This window comes from Mytilus edulis, chromosome 1 (genome assembly GCF_963676685.1).
Source record: "Mytilus edulis chromosome 1, xbMytEdul2.2, whole genome shotgun sequence".
NCBI lineage: Eukaryota > Metazoa > Mollusca > Bivalvia > Mytilida > Mytilidae > Mytilus > Mytilus edulis.
The window spans coordinates 115,272,273-115,292,675 of NC_092344.1; the positions used below are offsets into that span (position 1 = coordinate 115,272,273).

Sequence of the window (20,403 nt, forward strand, 5' to 3'; positions counted from 1 at the left end):
GACACCTTACAATATTATCTGTTCTCTTGATCACCCTTAATACTTGCCAAAGCTTGCATTATCTTACTATGTATATATTCACTTTAATATGCCTTTCTCTTGATTCACCTGATAATTAGAAATGAAAAGTAGCTGCTGATTTTTCGGTAGCTCTAATCACAAAATTTTAAATCATTTAATAAACAAACTTTCTTTTCAAATGAATTAATTTAAATTCCCATTATTCCAGTAATTTGAGATAACAGGATGACACTTGAGGTTAAAAGTTGCAGTTTTTTTTGTTTTTGCTTTGCTTGAAAAAATCCAATTCATATAAATTTTGTTACTTTAACTTTTAACATGCAAGACAAGATCTTTTCATGTTGACTTACAAAATAGTGAAAAAAATTCTGGAATAAATTTTTTAATTTTAATGAGAGCAGCATGCCATAGTTATTTTATTGTATTTTACTTAAATTTGATTCCATTGTTATCAGATAAGATATTTTCTATAGCTGTCTTTATCTGTATTATCTCATTTTCATAATACATTACTTCTTGAATTGTGAGAATTTTTTTCATGCTGGAGTTATTCCCCTTTTCACTAAGTGTCAACATAATACATATAATATTATCCCTAACTGTTGAGTAACATAATGTTATTTCAGAGAGATGTTGGGAAGAAAGATGACATATTTGCTACGTTACCTGGGTTACACTACAGTGATTCAGCTGAGGTATGCAGTCTTTCCTTTCATTATAAGTCAAATATATATGTCCTACCAAAATTCTGTTCCTTTAGATTCCAAATTATAGACAGGAAAAAAATAACAGGTTTTCTTAGTAGTCATAGGAGGTACAAATGTATTATTAAAAAATGTTGCAAAGGTCCCTAAATGTAAATAATATTTTGAAACAATAACATAGGAAAAAGTACATAACCAGTATACCATATTCTCCCTATTTGATATTGCATATATTTTGTAAGTTTGTGTTAAAGTAAAATGCTGCTTTTAAGTTCAATGCTAGTACTTGTAAACATAACTTATATTTTGATAGTTCATTATCAGTTGACCTGTTACATTATCACTATTAAATACATGTGCTTCTTAGTATCCAGCTAAATTATTTACCTCCACATAATTTCATTGATCTTTAATCTTGTTTTGCATTAGAAACTTTTGCATTTTTGCCAAATAAAATTTGCAATTACTCATAAAGTCAGTTCAAATTATTCAATTTAAATATTTCTAATAATGAAATAGAAAAGGAAAATGGCAGTGCGAAATAAAGAATATAATGAAATGCTACAAAATAAGGATGGGAAGAGACGAGGTGTAAGTATTAGCTGAACTAACTCTTGTGTTAGCATACACTAACTCAAATGTGTTAGCTAGACAATCTTTGCTTTGTTCTTATTTATATATTTTGACTTTTCTGCTTTGGAACCACACAGAGCTTTTTATCCTGTCACAAATGTTTTGGGTTATATCAAGAAGTTAGTGTTGTTATAAGGGTCCTAATAGGGGTACCTTCATGATGAATAACATTAAAAAATACTTGCCAACGACGTTAGAAATATTTTGACAAATTAAAGTAAAATTTTAACTAATTTGATGCTAACAGTAGCCGAAAATTACCCTTTGACACCTGAAGGTAAAGGGCATTCTTACCCTCTGTTATTGCCATCATCTGTAGAAAATTGGTTTTCATAGGATAGCTTGAAAGTCCTTCAAAATTTGAGCACAAAAAGACAATATACATGTTTCTAAAAAAAGGGTAGGGAGCACTGTTTTCTTTTTATCATGGCATCATAATTCTTAAAATATTTAACTTTAGCTTTTGTCACAATTTCTGAGATTTAAAGATCTGTTTCTGGCATATATAACTGACATTAATGTGTCAAACACAATCCTGTGTGTCTAAGTTTGCTGTTAAAACACTCTTATTCAACATTTCCTTTTTATTCTGCAGTCATTTCTTGCTGCTCTTGCCTATACCTTATTCTTCATCATTCCAAATTTAATAGAAAAGAATATAAGTTCCAAGGAATGCACAGAAATAAGATCTGGTGACAAAAAATATTAAAAAGTTTGGATTTTGTTGAAATTGATTGTTAATTTAGTTTGACTTAAAGTTATTGTTTTGTTGTTAAAACATTGTGTAGTTAACTGTATTACACCTCTACTGTTCACTCGTGTGTCATCTTTATGGTTTGAGGTGCAGTAGTGTAATAGCACAATTGTATTCACAAAAGTATATGTGTATAATGTTTTTAAACATTTTCCTGGTTTTGCTGTTTTTTCTCTACAACCTAATTAAAAGTCTGTTTGAAACTAACATTTTTGATAAGGTATATATAGCAAAAATAGTGTATATTATAGAATATATATAGAATGAAAATAGTGAAACTAAATGAAACATTTATAGACAAGTAATGCTGTCTGTATAGTATATATACATTTATCTTCACTTAGCTTAGAGCTTTCCTTGTCAATTGTAATTTAAACATTAAATATATACAAATGAATAAAACGTTTCATATGAATTTGTAAAAGGTCTATTGTTGTAAGGTCTGTAATTGATATTTGTACTAATTTTAGGCAAAAGTGTCCTGTTACTATATATAGCTATACCTTAACATCAATACTAAGATTTTTAATTACAAATCTTTTGTCAAATGTAGTAAACCAAATATGAGATGACAAGCATTTATCATTAGACAGTCTGATTTTAAAGGTGGAAAATCAATATTACTTTTCAAATTACATAAAACAGATACATTTCTCAAGTATTCTGATGATTTAATTTATATATAGAAACATGTTTCTGGTTCTGACACATTCCCCATTTCCATTCTCAATTTTACTATGTATGTCATTTCAGAGGTCTAATGAGAATGGTCCTCCAGGTCCAAGAGCTGGTTGGCAGTCCCCATCTTATGATGATGTGCTAGACAGGAAAAGGCAAGAAGAAGCTAGATATAGACGTGATGATCCTACAGGCATGAGGGCCTACAACAGTGAAGGAGCTATTGATACACTGGTATGTAAAAATGTACTTAAAATCATAACAGAGGGTGTGGATTGGGGTTTACAGAAAAGAGAATTATGGCCAAAAAATATAAAGAATAGAGATCAATGAGGGGCTCACATATGAAATATAGAGAATTATGGGCTAAAATTATATATAAAGTAGAGAGCAAAATGACATAAAAAGTACAGAAATAAAGAATGACCCATCAAGACCCTCATGAAAGCATGATGCATGAGGGTATGAGGGTCTACAGAAGCAATGGAACTATGGATACACTGATATTTAAAAATGTTCCTAAAAGCATAAAGGCATAAGAGACTACAATAACAAAGGAGCAATTGATAAACTGGTTTGTTAAAATACACGTACGAGGGCCTACAACAGTGAATGAGCTATTGATACACTGACATGTTACAAGTGAAATATGATAATGGATATATGCAGCTACGAGGGTAGATGTTATAACTGCATTGTTTTTACTATAAACATTTTATTAGAAAATATTCTAAACTATAGTTGTTTCTTCCAAGTTTGAAGAGAATTTCCATATTCTTTTAATTTTTTCAGGGAAATGATAGATATAAAGATTTGGACAGAGAATATGAAACAAGGTTAGTTATACCTAATTGTACTGAAATGATGTAGAATTTTAAGTTAATTTTAAAAAGAGAACTTTTACTAGTGTTTTGAATTTTTTTTTCATGATTTTTGCTCTTAATAAGAGACCGCCAATATTTAAAGAATTATCAATAATTTTACCCTATGTTATGAAGTAGTTATAAAGATATATATTAATAGTAGCTGCGGAACCATAGCTCTTAGGTCCTTATGCTATTTTTTTTACTATTTGTGAACCATAGAGCTACGGATTTTTCCTATTTCAAAACGTTCGGAATTGCGACCCAGGTTCAGGTCGCACTTATTTCCCAAAAATTTATTGTTTATAATCAATGCAAAGCTTGTCAATATATATAGTTCGTTTCGTCAGATATTTTTTCTAGGATATGACGTATCTATTTATGTTTGAATATTCACTATTATCTAATTATTTCCATTTGTATACATTCTCCGCCTATTTTGTTCGGCCATATTGAATCTCGTGGTGACGTCACGAAAATCAAGAAAAGATAACTCTAATAGGAAAGCACATGTTAGTTTATTTACATCGTCTTTTATTTTATTTTCATGACCTTTTGAATGAAAGTACGTTTAATTAAAGTTAGATACTAACGGAAATAATAATTCTTTCCGCAAATAGTCAAAAAATAGCATAAGGACCTAAGAGCTACGGTTCCGCAGCTATATTAATAGTTACTAAAGATAAACTTAAACTTATGCAGAAAAGTTGTGTCCATATTTTGAATCAGATATTACAAAGGTTGACCACTTAAGATTTTTTTAAATTTAATTAGGATTCCTTGTATAGGAACAAATAACGAAACTGTAGTATTTAGTATTTTTGAACCAGCAGCTTTCCACTTAATAAAAAAATTGGTATCACTAGATCCTTGTTGATGGTGATTTTCAAAAGATAATCTTTAGAAAACATCAAATGCTTATAATATAAGGACAAACATTTACTTCACAGATCAAGCTTGTTAGTTTAGGCATATAATATACTATATATAGATAAGATTTTTATGCACCATTTATGGGCATTATGTTTTCTGGTCTGTGCATCTGTCCGGTCTTTCGTTCTTTCGTTTGTTTGTCCGATTGTCTGTCCGTCTGTCCTGCTTCAGGTTAAAATTTTTGGTCAAGGTAGTTTTTGATCCTATCAATTTGAAACTTAGTACACATGTTCTCTATGATAAGATCTTTCTAATTTTGATTCCAAATTTGATCCCAATTTCACTGTCCACTGTACATAAAAAATGATAGTGCGGATGGGGCATCCGTATATTATGGACACATTCTTGTTTTGTAATGTCACAATAGCAAATTCAGGAGAAATTAAGACAACTTGATGTCAAATTTGAATTTTTATCAATTAAAAAACTGTCGTAAAGAACCGCATGTTGATCTTAAAAATAATTCTCAAACAGTCGGGGGAACTATATATATAAATTGCCTAAAAACTATATGCATATATTTTATATTTAGGAAAGTCAGATTTCGTGATCAGAGATCTAATATTTTAGACAATGACCAGTGGTTAGATTCTGATCAGGCCAGACGAAATGAAGAATACCAAGATTTGGTAAGTTTTTTTCTGTCTTTCTTAGTTATCCTCAGTTATAACAGAAGCTTTTTGCTTTTGGGTTCATGATAAAGCAATAAATCCCTATTTCATTTAAATTTATACTTATTATTTTTTTTTAAATTATATACCAGATCTTGGGTTCACATTTAAACTAGCAAGATTTTGTTCCAAAATATTTAAGTACAAAAAATAATATTCTGATAAATACTTTTATGTGTTATTTTGCCTAACAGTTAAGTAAAGTGCAGAGTTCCCCACAACAGTCGGTAGGTAATTCTTTCTTGTGGTGTTTCAGCCTAATGTCACTATGATCTACACATCTCAAAATAAGACTTTCACTCTTCACCTTTCATATAATATTATAATAATCTCTAAATCTACGACAACTGATGCATGTACTAACAAATGACATCATTTACTGATATAAGAGATTTCTATTAGGCCAACTAAATTTAATCTAGATTTTCATCCAAATTTTTGAAAAAAAATTGGGCGGGTGGGAGGATTTTATTTTTTATTTTTTATGTCATATCAAACCATCTTGTGACGTTTCCTTCATATATGCAAGAGTAATAATAAGCTTATAGCATGTTTATACATGTACAAGGAATCGTACATAATTTTTCAAATTCTTAAAATTAATATCTCTGATTGGCAAACACTGTTCTACATGTACATGATGATGTTGCCGCTTTAGAAACCTATTTTTTAGTCAAAGGCAAACACATGGAAAAGTGCTCTCTTCAGTTGGACTAACCACTCCAAGTTAATTTTACTTTCTTAGAATGAAGCAAATATGCATTGGTATTCAACACAAGAATTATGAGTACAGAATAAAACGAAAACTCAAACAGTGTTGGTGCTTTTAAGATTCTTATGCACGATGCAAATATAATAACATGGTAAAACATGAATTTAACAATAAGAAGGTGTTTAGTGACTCTATTGAGGGTATTGGGACAGAAGTTGTTTGCTGTTTCTCAACAAAAAAACCAATAGCCATGGGTAAATCTAAGTGTATGTTTGCTCAAAATATCGCAAAAATCTTACAAGTTCGAGCTTGTGTCAATTGTTTTTAATCCAGTCATTTTTGTGCCAACGTGTTCCACAATTCTTGAGCTTGGGATATCATTCACAGTCCAAAATTCCCGACACAAAGTCATTCAGGGGCGGGCGGGGATGAAAATCTATCAATTAATTTTAATTGGCCTTATTGACAGAAATATTAAACACTTAACCTAAATAAAAAATACCAAGAGATATTTTAAAACTTATTGGTTGATACAAGTAACTGATGCTGTTGAAAAAATAGACAGAATTAGGGGGGATTGTTATTTGATATATACTATTTATGTAAACATGTATGTTCATAACTAATGTTAAAAAAATCAAGACGAGTTATGAATTTGGTTGATTATATAGGGAATCACTGAAGCATGACTGGAGCGGGACCCCCTTAGGAAAAGTTTTGGATCCTCCACTGTTATAAGACATCAATTATAATGTTTTCAAGATAATATATGACAAAGTTTAAGATATCAAGGAGATATAAGACATACATAGGCTGAAACACGTTCTTCTTTTTAAAGTTTGTGTGAAATCTTGTTTCCTTTTTTTGTAAGATTGGCTAGATCATAAACTGGTTTGAATCTCTATAAATGTATATTCGCTATTAACTCTGAAGGCAGATGAAAATCTTTTTTTTTTCACACAAATGAATTGTATGCTATGAAATGAATGATTTTTTTAACGTTAGAACTGGCATCAAATCTGAAAAAAGTTTTTTATCTACCATAGTGTAGAATATGTTGATATATACTGTTAAGTTTCTTTGAAGTTTATATCTCACTTTTTTACTTTAATATTCATCACAGTGGCTGGTAAGATGTGTTCATAAATCTACTTTTAACTACCATATGTTTTTGTTTTAAGCATATTTCTCTCTTATGTTTGTCCTCGACCAATTTTCTTAATTTTTTTACAGTACTATCCTGTAAAGACATTCAAAACTATCAGAAAGTAATCTGATAATTAAAAAACAAAATCTGGGTTATTGAAATCAAATATACCAGTAAATGTGAATTACCCAAAGTGTCTTAGTATTAAATTATGTTAAACATACTGTGGATTCATTATTATTTGTTGGATACCAATTTTCGACGATTTCGTGAGTACAGGGAATTCACGAATTTAAATGTTCAACGAAATTGCAAATTTGCTGTTTGATTAAATGTATACTTTGGAAAACCACGAAATCAAATATCCACGAAAATACAAGTTTTCCTCAATCAACGAAAATTGGTACCCACAAAAATAAATGAATCCACAGTAATCAAACCTTAATATCGGTGGGCAAACTTTTTAAGGACAATATAAAAAAGAAGATATGGTATGATTGCCAATGAGAAAACTACCCACAAAAAACCAAAATGACACAGACATTAACAACTATAGGTCACCGTACAGCCTTCAACAATGAGCAAAGCCCATACCGCATAGTCAGCTATAAAAGGCCCCGATAAGACAATGTAAAACAATTCAAACGAGAAAACTAAGACCATTTTAAAAAACATTAATATCCTTTGTACAATAAAATTGAATGACCTGCATAGTCAGGTTTTATTATATGCTAGCTCACAAGATTAAAAGCAGCATGAAAAACTGCACTCAGATATAAAATTTTGACCTTGAGCGAATCAGTCATTGTTGAGCTAGCAACTTCTGTTGCAGAAAGCTCGACATAGGGATAGTGATCCGGCGGCGGCGGCGTTAGCTCACTTCTTAAAAGCTTTTATATTTTAGAAGGTGGAAGACCTGGATGCTTCATACTTTGTATATAGATGCTTCATGTTGCAAATTTTCCGTCAGTCACATGTCCAATGTCCTTGACCTCATTTTCATGGTTCAGTGACCACTTGAAAAAAAAGTTCATATTTTTTCTAATGTTGAATTCTCTCTTATCATAAGTAATAGGATAACAATATTTGATATGTGCGTACCTTGTAAGGTCCTCATGTCTGTCAGACAGTTTTCACTTGACCTCGACCTCATTTCATGGATCAGTGAACAATGTTAAGTTTTGGTGGTCAAGTCCATATCTCAGATACTATAAGCAATAGGGCTAGTATATTCAGTGTATGGAAGGACTGTAAGGTGTACATGTCCAACTGGCAGGTGTCATCTGACCTTGACCTCATTTTCATGGTTCAGTGGTTATAGTTAAATTTTTGTGTTTTGGTCTGTTTTTCTCATACTATATGCAATAGGTCTACTATATTTGTTGTATGGAATGATTGTAAGGTGTACATGTCTAGCGGGCAGATGTCATGTGACCTTGACCTCATTTTTAGGTTCAGTGGTCAAAGTTAAGTTTTTGAGTTTTGGTCTTTTTTTCTTATACTATATGCCATAGGTCAACTATATTTGGTGTATAGAAATATTTTATGATCTTTATGTCAGTTTCACAGGTTTTATTTGACCGTGACCTCATTTTCACGGTTCATTGCACAGTGTTAAGTTTTTGTGTTTGGTCTATTTTTCTTAAACTATAAGTAATAGGTCAACTATATATGTTGTATAGAAGCATTGTTAGTTGTACATGTCTGCCTGGCATGGTTCATCTGACCTTGACCTCAATTTCAAGGTTCATTGGTCTTTGTTTAGATATCTTGGTAAATGTTAAGTTTATGTGACAGTTCTAATAAAGCTTAGCTTTATACTTAGGACTATCAACATAATATCAATGATTAGTATAGAAGGCGAGACATTTCAGCGTGTGCACTCTTGTTTCTCTTCTCCTCAATGCAAATGGCATTGCAAGAAGCAACACAAATCCTACTAAACAGTGAAAATATGGCATCAGACCTAACAATATCTGAAGTTATCCTTCTGATATTATAAGTGGTTGAAAAGTTAACAGACATGAAATTATTCAAAATAAGACCTGCACCTTTTTTATTTAATGATAAAAGTACTTCATACAAAAAAAAAATTTTTTTTTATTAAAAACCATTGAACAAAAAACAGCATAAGCTAGAGGTCACGATATCTTTTCCTTTCAATAATTGGTTCTTTTTAATCAAGAGAATCTTGAAATATGAGCACAGATACATGTTTTTAGCAATATATCAAAAGTTAACATGTAAAATATAAATTTATTATGATTAACAAGAATTGATAAAATTGAGAATGGAAATGGGGACCTGAACAAAGAGCAACTATTTTGGTCCTGCATTTCCAAGTATTTGTTTGTTTGCTTATGTGTAGTAGATCTGATGTATTTAAGACAACTTTCCTCTCATTGCACCTTGTCATAAAATAATTGGGAAAGAAATATTTACAAGATTTACATGGTTTAATCAAAAGCAGCCTGCCTACATTATGTAAAAGGCAAATAAATTTGTATTGCTTACTATGATCAGTCTCTGTCCAATATTTAAGAAATATTCCCTGCACCTTTATCTTGCCTTGTTCTCTCAAAATATAATAATATATACTGTGCTTTCATTTTTAATTTAATATATTTTTTTTATGGTGGGGGGGTGTTGGATAATGAAATATCAAGTATATTTTGTTAACCACAAATTAAGTGTTAAAACGTAATGAAAAAAATCCTAAGTGGATTGTATTTTGAAATTGTCCAACAATAAAAAGTCCAGGAAATACAGCCCTTTCAAAACTATATTGTTGGGCCCATAGAAATAATGACTTCACAGTATATGTTAAACTTAATGAAAGTTGTTTGTCTCACTTTTTCACTGCCGTAGTCTCTTGTGTGCTTTGAATTATTTATTTATGTGTTAGTATTGTTGTATCAGTTTGATCTTCTGTTTAATGATTTATCAATACCACTCCAATCATTACTTACATGTCCCTAGGCATCAATACAAATAGGAACTTGAAATAGTGAACTCTGTTAAAACTTAAAAAATGTACCAAGAAATCAGATTAGATATACTCAATAGAATTTAGTTTTTTAGACACAGAACTGTATACAGGTAAACAACTTGGATGGGAGTAAAAGTTACCTAAAATATAATTTACACATATTTTTACACACACACAGTGAAAATAATGTTGACATAAAGATAAGGAGATGTGGTGTGATAACCATTTTAGGTTTTAGAATTTTATCTTTTTGCCTTCAGCATAGATATAAAAAAGATGTGGTATGAGTGCCAATAAAGACAACTTGCCATCCAAGTCACAATTTGTAAAAGTAAACCATTAAAGGTCTAAGCATGGCCTTCAACACAGAGCCTTTGGCTCACACCAAACAGCATGCTAAAGATTACTAGTTTAAAACCATTCACACAGGAAAACCAACAGTTTAGTCTACATAAAAAAAAAGATTAACAAGAAACACTTATGAACCACAGCAACAAAGGACAACGGTGAACCACTGATCATGCAGGTTCTTAAGTATGTTTAGAATAGCTTAAGGTATAAACCAGTGAACAAAATAGGATATAGGAGATAACAGTAAGAACTATGGATTTTCTCTAAATAATTAATAACAATTCACATTCTCCAGAGAAACCACTACCATTATCTCATCAAAGAATTATTACTTTTAATTAACATGTCACGCATGGGTCAATATTTATCAGATTTGTTACTTAGTAATCACGTCACTGAAATGTACATCCAATTCATAACGTCATATTCAAATTACTTATTTAACTGTTAAACATGCAATATATTCAGTGTTATTTACCCTTTCACTTTTTGCTTTCACTTCTCGCACACATTTTTTGAAGCCTTAGAATTTAAACTAAGTGACTATATAAAGAAATAATATACACAGTCCTGAATGAGATGCAGTGTTATTGAAATATATACTTTTTAAAGATCATATATCGTCACAGTTCATTAAGTTTTCTTTACAGAATCAATCTTGATTTAAATAGGGTCAGATATTTGTATATTTACTGTTATAGTATAATTCTAGGTTACCATAATAGGAATAGGAATAGGTAAATAAAGGTATATAGGTGTACCTTTAAATCTGATTTATAAGAAACATACATAGTGGTGTGCATATCTTAAAGGAAATAGTTGAACGGAGAACTCCATTAGTGATTGTTTTGAAGAGGTTTATTTGGATATATATCTTGTTCTAAATTACTTACACAAAAAGTAAAGTTTTTGTTATAGAGGAATTAGTGTTCTTATATTATAATTATTCAATTCAAACCTTGAGGAGTTACTTAATTAATTTGGAATATTAAAAATGGATGTAATACAAGTGACATAGTGATTGTTATAATTACAGCAACAACCGCAAGCCGTACCAAGAGGTCCTCCACCGAGGGAGGAACCACCGTCTTCAGAAATGGCAACTTCGTACTATGCCACATTGCCAGTCGGTAAGTTTCTTATATTATGGTGGTGATATTTGCTTGGAGTTATTACATGTTCTGAAGAAAGTAAAAATATGTTGTTGTTTCTCTGTGTTTTTTTTTAAATGTTCTTCAATAAGAAAATAATTGCCACTCTTCTTGTTAAGATATATAAAAGATTTGATTGTAAATTTTGTTTAATCATTTCAACAGAACAGATTAGTAAGATAAGGTTTTAGGGACTTGGACATTGTTAAAAGCTATTTTTATACTTTTCTTAAAACCATGAGGTTTAAGTTCTATATATTATATCACAGACCAAATAAAGATCAGTATTGCATGATATTTCAACATTTTAAATTGTAAGGGTTTTGGTAATAAAGCTTAAAGTCATGAATATCCCAATAAGAAAAGGTATAAGACCTCAATGAGTCTTTGTGTAAACAAAAAGACAAACATATTTAAAGATATTAAGATCAGATAAGAATTTTATTAGAATGGCACAGTGCCCAGGATTAATCTTGTTATAGATTGCCTTACTTGTTTAAGTCAGATTAAAATAATCAAACCAAAGAGAAATATGTTATATAAAATTACAATGCTAATAATTAAATAATAAATGTCAATAAAAAAGTATATCACAATACAATAAATTGACACAAAACATCCAAAATAAGATAAAAAATTGTTTTGTTGAACTTGACAGAAACTTATGTCAAATTTTTTTTGTCAATAAACCAAAAAATGAAACATAAGGATGTTTATATGATCAAAAAATAAATTAAGAAATATTAAATCGAAGAAATATAAGGTAAACAGAGACAAAATAATAAGAAGTTACATAGAATTACCACCCTAAAGAGTTAGGGATTGCTCAGTTTCATCAATAACATCATATTTTTGAGTGAATTACCACCCTAAAGAGTTAGGGATTGCTCAGTTTCATCAATAACATCATATTTTTGAGTGAAGATATAACATATTCTTCCTTTTCATGTTTCATTATTCCTATTGAAATTTAAACTTAAGGTAAATAGTGTTTAAACACTGCATGCGATAGAGGTGTTCTCATATCTAACACAATTTAAATGCATACACATAATAGACTTTTCAAATTGTATTTAGGTTTATAACTTTGACAGTACTTTTATATACAACATCAATAGAGAGATGTTTATGTCACTTTTAGTTAAGTTTGTTGCATAGTAACAGTTGTGATTTTAATTGACTAATAAAATTTATGCATTCATTATTAGTACAATTTTTTGCTGTACATATAAAAATAGTTATTTAAAGAAATATTGAATGAATAAGTAATAAAAGCTTTCGAGACATTTTGTGTAGTAGGTATAGGTATGAATGAAAGAGATATGAGGTATTCATTGATAAGACAGCAACCCAACAAAATACTAGACATCTAGGAATTAATTTAAATTCTTCATAAAAAGACAAATTCACTGTCAATCTTTCAATCACTGAAAGGTTTGTTAAAATGTTGCCAATAAGTTTAATTCTAGATCTGTTATCGATACAAAAATACAACAAAAAAACGAAGTCTCTTTTGTTTTTCTGTATTTTTCTGGAACTCAATTACAATTGAGAATTGGTGACCAAAAAGAATACACAGACAACTCAGTGCCTTAAAAAAACCTAATCAAAATTGAACATTCCAAAGCAAACATTGAAGTTTAAACAAAAAGTCAGAGATTAATCTTTTAAGTAGAATTTGTCATGCTTATTTGTAAGTGTCCTTTTTGTACTACTTTTTCATACTTTTAGAAATGTATTGATGCATGCTTTTTTGAAGTCTGCCTTTCAGATTTACAGATAGAGTGAGCCTCAGTGGATTTAGGTTTTTTGTGGGTACCAATTAAGTTAATTTGAGGAAACTTGACATTGTGATTTTGACAAGTTTTGTATGCATCATGTATTATATAAAAAATTAGTTTAAATCTCTTGAAATTAATGATTCACATATAATCAGGAAATCAATAAAATTAGTACCCATGAAAAATGAAATCCTCTTAAGCTTGATAATTATCATAGATTCAATAGTTTATTAAAGTCTCACCACATACAACATGATTAAAACAAGATACAATTATAAAATTAATTATACAGTAAACATACCGTAGTTAAAACAAGTCATATTAGGGGCTCAAAATTAATTCTTTCACACAATCAAGTTTGAAAGCTACTTTTTGTTTGTACGAACATGGAAGTAGTAGTGTGTGATCTAATTTTGAACCCCTGAACACATATATGTTTGAATAATTTTCTTCACAGGTACTGACAGAGGTATGTTGTCACTATTTATAGACTTGTCACATGATTTCTCTAGAAATATATATATATGTCACACGGTTTCAAGAATGAACCAGTGCCATTTTATCTCAGTTTTAATTTATTGTTTATCATGTATACTTTTCTACAGGTATATCCTTTCTTTTGATGTTTTGGCTGCATGGCAAAGGAGAATACCCTTAATTAGCATGTCTTTTCAATTTATAACTTTCTTTAACTTTACAACAATGTTAAAATTCTTTGATTAATTCTTCCTCTCAGTTTTTAGTTGATTTATAAATACAAGTGAGAGGACAAATCAAACACACTCTAGGAAAATACATTTAAATGAAACATGTTTTTTATTATATCAAAATCCCTAAAAATAAGAAATATTTTCATTGATATTTAGATTAGATAAAAATTCATTTATAATGACACACACTGGGTTAAGGTTTTAGGTTTTATGCAGTCAGCTGGCTTAAGTGGCTACAGGGGAATAAAATGCTATTGTAAACAAGTAAAGTCTTGTTTTTGGCATTGGCAACTAATGATGCTTCTACAATAAAAGTGATGAAAATGCATATAACGTTAGTGTCACTTAGTTTGGTGATGTAATATTTCAGCACCTCTGAATGGGTGTCTTTTATGGTTATATGATAGATTCATTAAAACCCTGAAAAAAACCATATCAAAACTACATATGTATATATCTAATGAAGTAAGAAATCCATTGCCTATTAATGTGAACTTACATTCAAATAGATTTTTCATTTGTGCCCAACAAAAATGTGTATTCATGATTTAATTGGTTTCATCGAATAACCATTTATGTTTGTGTATTATGTTTTGTAGTTAAGATTTATATCTTTTAAGTTCAAATATGCATGAATTTTACCATTCATTCATTTTAATGATGACCTTGGTGCATTAGGCTTTTATTTCATAATGCTTTCATAAGTTTTCCATTCATTTCCAATAAATTGTTTGGTCTTTATAGTAACGATTTTAAAAAGTTTGTTTCCATCATAACAGTGAGTGGATTAATTCTCATTCCATCCCAACAATCTTCCTGTTTTACCATCCTGAATGTTTGAACTCTTTAATGATGTGCTTTCTTTATTATTAGAACTATAAAAATTGACCTACGTTCAGGTTACAGATAGCATGTTTGTGCATCTATTTAGTCATTCACTGAAATTTAGATACCTGTACCTAAATTTGTGACTTTCATTAGATCTGATGGTTTTAAAAATAAGTCTTTTCGAGTTTGTTTTTTCCATAGAATATTTAAATCTTATGTTTTTTGGAACTTATGAAAAACCTAAAAAAAAAAATGATACCATAAATGATACAGTATTCACATTTCCATAATAGAAAAGAAAAGCACAAATATGTCTTAAGTTTTACATACATTATTCTTAAATCTGGATAACAAACTAAATAATGATGGAACTTTCAGCCCTTGTCCGTTTCAAAGTTAGAAGAAAAAAGATCATGGGTACAAAATGACCCAGGATTAGTTTGCAGACTCATTTAACTTTAAGTTCTGTGTTGCTGGTTTTTTTCTGCACTAGGCACATTGATTAATTATGGTGAGAAAACACCTTTTGGAATATAAAGGTTAGCTCTTATGACATAAAAAAAAATTCAAACAATTACATTTAATGCATTTGCAGGTATAGGGACTGATTGATTTGACAAAGTCTTTATATCAATGTAATAATGTAATAAATATCTATATCATATACAGTAGACATTAACTACAATTAATTTCCATAAAAAGTTATATCAAACACAGGCTTTGTCATACTTAAGTTTACTGATAGTTAGCAAACACAAATCATACTACAGTTTTAACAGCTTCCCTGAAGTAAATCCAAAACAGCAAGGAAACATGATTTGAAGGAAGAAAATGGGTTTTTTTAATATTATATATTTACAGAGTTAAGGATCTTAGATAATATATGAAGGTAGGCTTATAATGTGTGCTTTAAGATACATCATATTTTGACAGAAATAGACATTTCCTTATATTGAGAATAAATGCCTCTGTTTATTTTTCACAATAACACATACTTTTGTACATATTATCTTACATTCATGTCTATTTCAATGTGATAGTACAGGTTTTAATTATAGATATTTATCTAAATTGTAGGTGGCAATGAGAGGGATAGTGCCAAGCGTAGGAAACAGAACAAATACAGGGATGAATTACAACTACAGATGAAAGAAACTCTGGCTGCTAAAAGGAGGTAAGTGATAACATCTAAAGTGGATAGATATATAGACTTTCTTGTTTCTTTCTAAATCAACCACAAAACAGGGCCACCAGAGACCATTCTGAATGGTTAATTTTCAAATGTCTGCTCTTCCTAAATTACAAGGCAATTTCTTCTATAACATCAAGTGGAATGATATCTTGGAGGTTATATGTATTACAGTAAAGGATCATTTCATATTGCATACAGCCTAAAACCAAACATAAAGCATAATACATAATGCTTTAAGCATAACACATAATGCATTAAGCATAATAATTAATGCATTAAACATAAAACATAAAAGTATAAAGCATAAAAGTTTGATTTAAAGTGAAGAGCATTTACAACATCACAACATAAGCTCTGTGGGGATTTTAACCAACCTACTGCTATATATAAAGTTATAAACAATGTTTAGACAGTAGAAATACATAGAATCATGCAAAGCTCATACAGATGAACATATAACGCAGATTGCATAGAATAAGAGAACAGCAACAATTCAGACATAGATTAGTTAAAAGCAATGTTAGCCTATGTTAGTACTTAGAACTCCCTTAAATAGAATTATCCTTAATTATAAGCATAACATTGATATCATTAGAACAATAATAGTACAAAATGTATGTAGAATAGAAACCCAAAGAACCAGTGCAATACATTTTAAACTGATAACCAATATATTGTGACTTACATATTTATGTTTATTAAAATTTAAGAGGCATATTGGCAAGAGCTACTGTTCCAAATTCCACTTAAAATATTGTAAAATATTTGTTATGGAGTTCATTGAATGGTTTGACTCCTTCAAATCTAGTTAAGTATACTCCATGTGTAGTGGTTCTTGCCAAAGGTTATTAAAAATTGTTCATTTCTGAAATAAATAAATTATTTTTAGAAACAAGAATTTGTAAGTACAATGAACATTACTTATAATTGTATATACTTCTATTGCAACTGACATCAATCTTCATATTTTAAAGCTTGGTTAACCAGACGTTGCTCATAATTACTTGGTGGTCTTCAAAAATATAAAAGCATGCTCCTGAATTTTTTTCTATTTTTTTATTATTATTAACTTCACAACAAAAATAGTGTCACTCAGTAGGAAAGTAATTGAAAATTGTCCTGATGAAAAGTAACTTGTAAGTCTTTTATTTAGTAGTCAGGTTTTGCCTATATATGCTTCAATATATGTAATTGTCTGGCTGCTTTTTATACACACATCTTAGACGAGATGTATTACAGTAAACTGAAGTCTGTCCATCCATACATTCTTCCATATTTCATGCTTGAGCTGATTTTTGATACAACATTAGGAGCTTCTTTCCATTTTAATGATTTCTAGTTTGTGTCCTTTCAAATAGCTCTTTTTTGTTATTTCAATAATTCCAGAGATATAGGGCTTTCTTCATGAGAAATTTGAACATGGTTCCTGCACTTACTCCAGTAAAACAAATCTTTTTCTCTAAAACAACCTTGGACAATTGTTACCAAACTTCACCTGAATGTTACTTAGGGTATCCTGTTTAACTTTAGTATCCAGGGATTTTTTTCAAGCCTACTGTTTCTAAAAAAAGGAACACTTGGATAAAATGCAGTTTTTGGCTTGTACCTTCAAAACTAAAGTGGTGAAATAAGATCTGGCATGAATAAACAATATCAGAAGGTAAAGATCTTTTTCCAACAGAATTTTTCAGGAAAATCGCACAAACCCCTGAAATTTTTTGACCAATTTCCAAGTTCTTATTTATATATATTTTGCACTTTTTGCACACATTACAATAGATAGAGAAACAGAAAAATAAAGCATGAATGTTCAGCACAATAAAAATTGCATGAATGTTCAGCATGGTAAAAATTGCATGTCAGTCATCATGGCAGAAATTGTCTCACTAAATTGAAGTTATTGCCCCTAAAGTTATTGCCCCTAACTGATGTTTGTATCCACTTTTTGCATGTTTGTCAAAAACTATTGAAAAGAAACATTAAAAAGCAAAAAATATAAGCAAAATAATATCTACATATCTATGGCAAAATTGTTACACTAGTTAAAGAATTTATTGACTTTAAGTGATTTTTTGTTATCTCAAAAACTTGAATAGATTAGTTAGCTGTAACAAGTAAAAATTAGATTAGAAATATATCAAACCATACCAGACCCTTTACTAACTATTTTTTCCTATTACTCCAGAGATTAATTGGTCATTACAGGTTGTTTTTTTACGTCACATGACAACTTTTTCTGTATTTGAAAAGAATATTACCATAAATTAACATAATTGAAAAGTTTTCTAACGAGTTAAAGTTATTATAATTGATGAACTTCTAACATTTTTACCAGTTTTGCTTGTTATTTTGATGTAGCTACTAAAATGATAACCATGTTACTTGTTTATCTTTGAAAGATTTAAAAGAAAAAATTAACAGATGAGATTTTAAAAAGGATTCAAAAAGTCTTTTTCCTACAAAGTAGTAGAATATCATTATATGAAAATTAATGATATAGTATGATAGTCTGCTTTTGCTTGTTATAGTATAAAAAAAGTACAGAAACATTTACCAAAAAGAAGGACTTTTCAGAGATGATGGGACACTTAGGACTAGAAATGGTGTTTTTTTCAGCTTATGTCTAAAAATATAACTTGACTAAAAAGAAATTGGTAAACAGTATGACACTACTCTGTTTTCTCAAATGTAATAAATTTATATGAACAGACAATATAAGTCCAAAGAGATTTTCTGAAACACATCAGAAGTTGTGAAAATATGTGCTATCTCCTGGAATACATTGAACCATCTGCCATGGATTTTCTGGTCATTTAAAGCACACATTATACTTTACAAATCCTCATTTATGATTGATCTCTTGAATATAAAACCCACAGTTCAACAATGTGTCCCCAAACACATACATTTTAATCCACATATAAGAGAACTTAGTTATGATTTCGAAGGCTTAAAATATTAAAGATTAAATAGTTGATATATGTACATTGTGTTATAGAGAGAAGGTAGAAGACTTAAGGGTGGATGCTTCTGGATTCTTAGACCCAGAGAAGACAGTACGGAGAATTGGAAACCTTGGTAATCCTGAAATAACCCCAAGACGACAAATTAGAAGTCCAGAAGTTCAACCATATCATACCAAATTTGATCTCAGGTTAGCTTGTTTTGCATTCAAATTATTATTTGTGAACAAATGTAAAATGTCTAGATTAAGAATTTATTTTTTTCAACCTTTAAGAATGATTTAAATTTACTAATAAATACTGCCCATTTAACAGCACTTTGCCCTTGTTTTTCAGTGTCATTGTATCTACTTAAAGTTGTTATTCAACTGTTAGACACCATGTACACTGGCCTATCCTTTTGCAAGGTGTCATTTGCACTATACAGGAAGAAAACATCAAGGGAAAACAAATGTATCTTACATTTGATACTATGAATAACTTTTCATATAAAAATGGTGTTAAATATATATGAAAATAAGGATATGTGGCATGATTGCCAATGAGTCCACTATCCACCAAAGGTCAAATAAAGTGGATGTAAGCAATTATAGACAACCATATAAACTTCAACAATGCAAAAAAAACCTATACTGTATAGTCAGCTATAAAAGGCCCCACATTTAAAAATATGAAACAATTCAATTGAGAAAACTAACTGCCTAATTTATAAAAAAAACAATTTAAGTTAAACATGAGTGAAGGTTATGCCTATCTTTGACTATGCATCATACAATGGAGATAATTAAAAAGCTAGCATACTGGTACCCATTCTTAACACACAGAAAGTAGAATACACAGGCCTTGAAATACCAAGATTTACTTTGTAGCCTCAAGACCAGACAATGGAAGAAAAACTGCTTGGTCTTTTTATTATGGCAATATAATTTAATAGATTGTATCTGTCGTATACAGATTTAAAATTAAAGGGGGTTAAAATCTATTGTATTATTCATTTAGTCCTCGCGGTGGAAGGAATGGACAGGATTTAAATCTAGACCTTGGTGGAATAGGAGGCTATACACCAAGAGAGCGAGGACGTCCACAGAGACGAGGTAGGGGAGGAGGAGGAGGTGGTGGCTCTGGAGGGGGATTATTAGATTCAGGGTTTGAAGGCCTTCTCGAGTCAAGACCCAGGAATGCATATGCTCCACCAGGAATACAGTATCAACCATCGTAAGTGTCTACTGTAAGCTGACTTGAAAACACATTTATACCAAATTGAAGCAAATTTGCTGGTCATTATGGCACATTTATGGATAGCTTGTGTTTTTACACTTTTG

At 30.1% G+C, this 20,403-nt stretch overlaps 1 protein-coding gene across 29 annotated transcripts in view; it reads left to right on the forward strand.

Moving 5' to 3' along the window:
• The window catches only part of LOC139501401 (centrosome and spindle pole-associated protein 1-like), a 68,961-nt gene that overhangs the window by 25,586 nt on the left and 22,972 nt on the right, over positions 1–20,403 (forward strand). For 12 of the 29 annotated variants that reach the window (XM_071290454.1, XM_071290486.1, XM_071290502.1 and 9 more), the window contains 12 exons: positions 648–716; positions 1,245–1,316; positions 2,866–3,024; positions 3,583–3,626; positions 5,119–5,215; positions 5,452–5,484; positions 11,493–11,586; positions 13,846–13,857; positions 16,004–16,100; positions 17,008–17,019; positions 19,117–19,272; positions 20,081–20,296. In XM_071290454.1, the coding sequence (XP_071146555.1) occupies positions 648–716; positions 1,245–1,316; positions 2,866–3,024; positions 3,583–3,626; positions 5,119–5,215; positions 5,452–5,484; positions 11,493–11,586; positions 13,846–13,857; positions 16,004–16,100; positions 17,008–17,019; positions 19,117–19,272; positions 20,081–20,296 (1,061 nt within the window). The remainder of the gene's footprint in view (positions 1–647; positions 717–1,244; positions 1,317–2,865; positions 3,025–3,582; positions 3,627–5,118; positions 5,216–5,451; positions 5,485–11,492; positions 11,587–13,845; positions 13,858–16,003; positions 16,101–17,007; positions 17,020–19,116; positions 19,273–20,080; positions 20,297–20,403) is intronic. The other 17 variants (XM_071290663.1, XM_071290655.1, XM_071290642.1 and 14 more) reach the window with 6 other exon arrangements.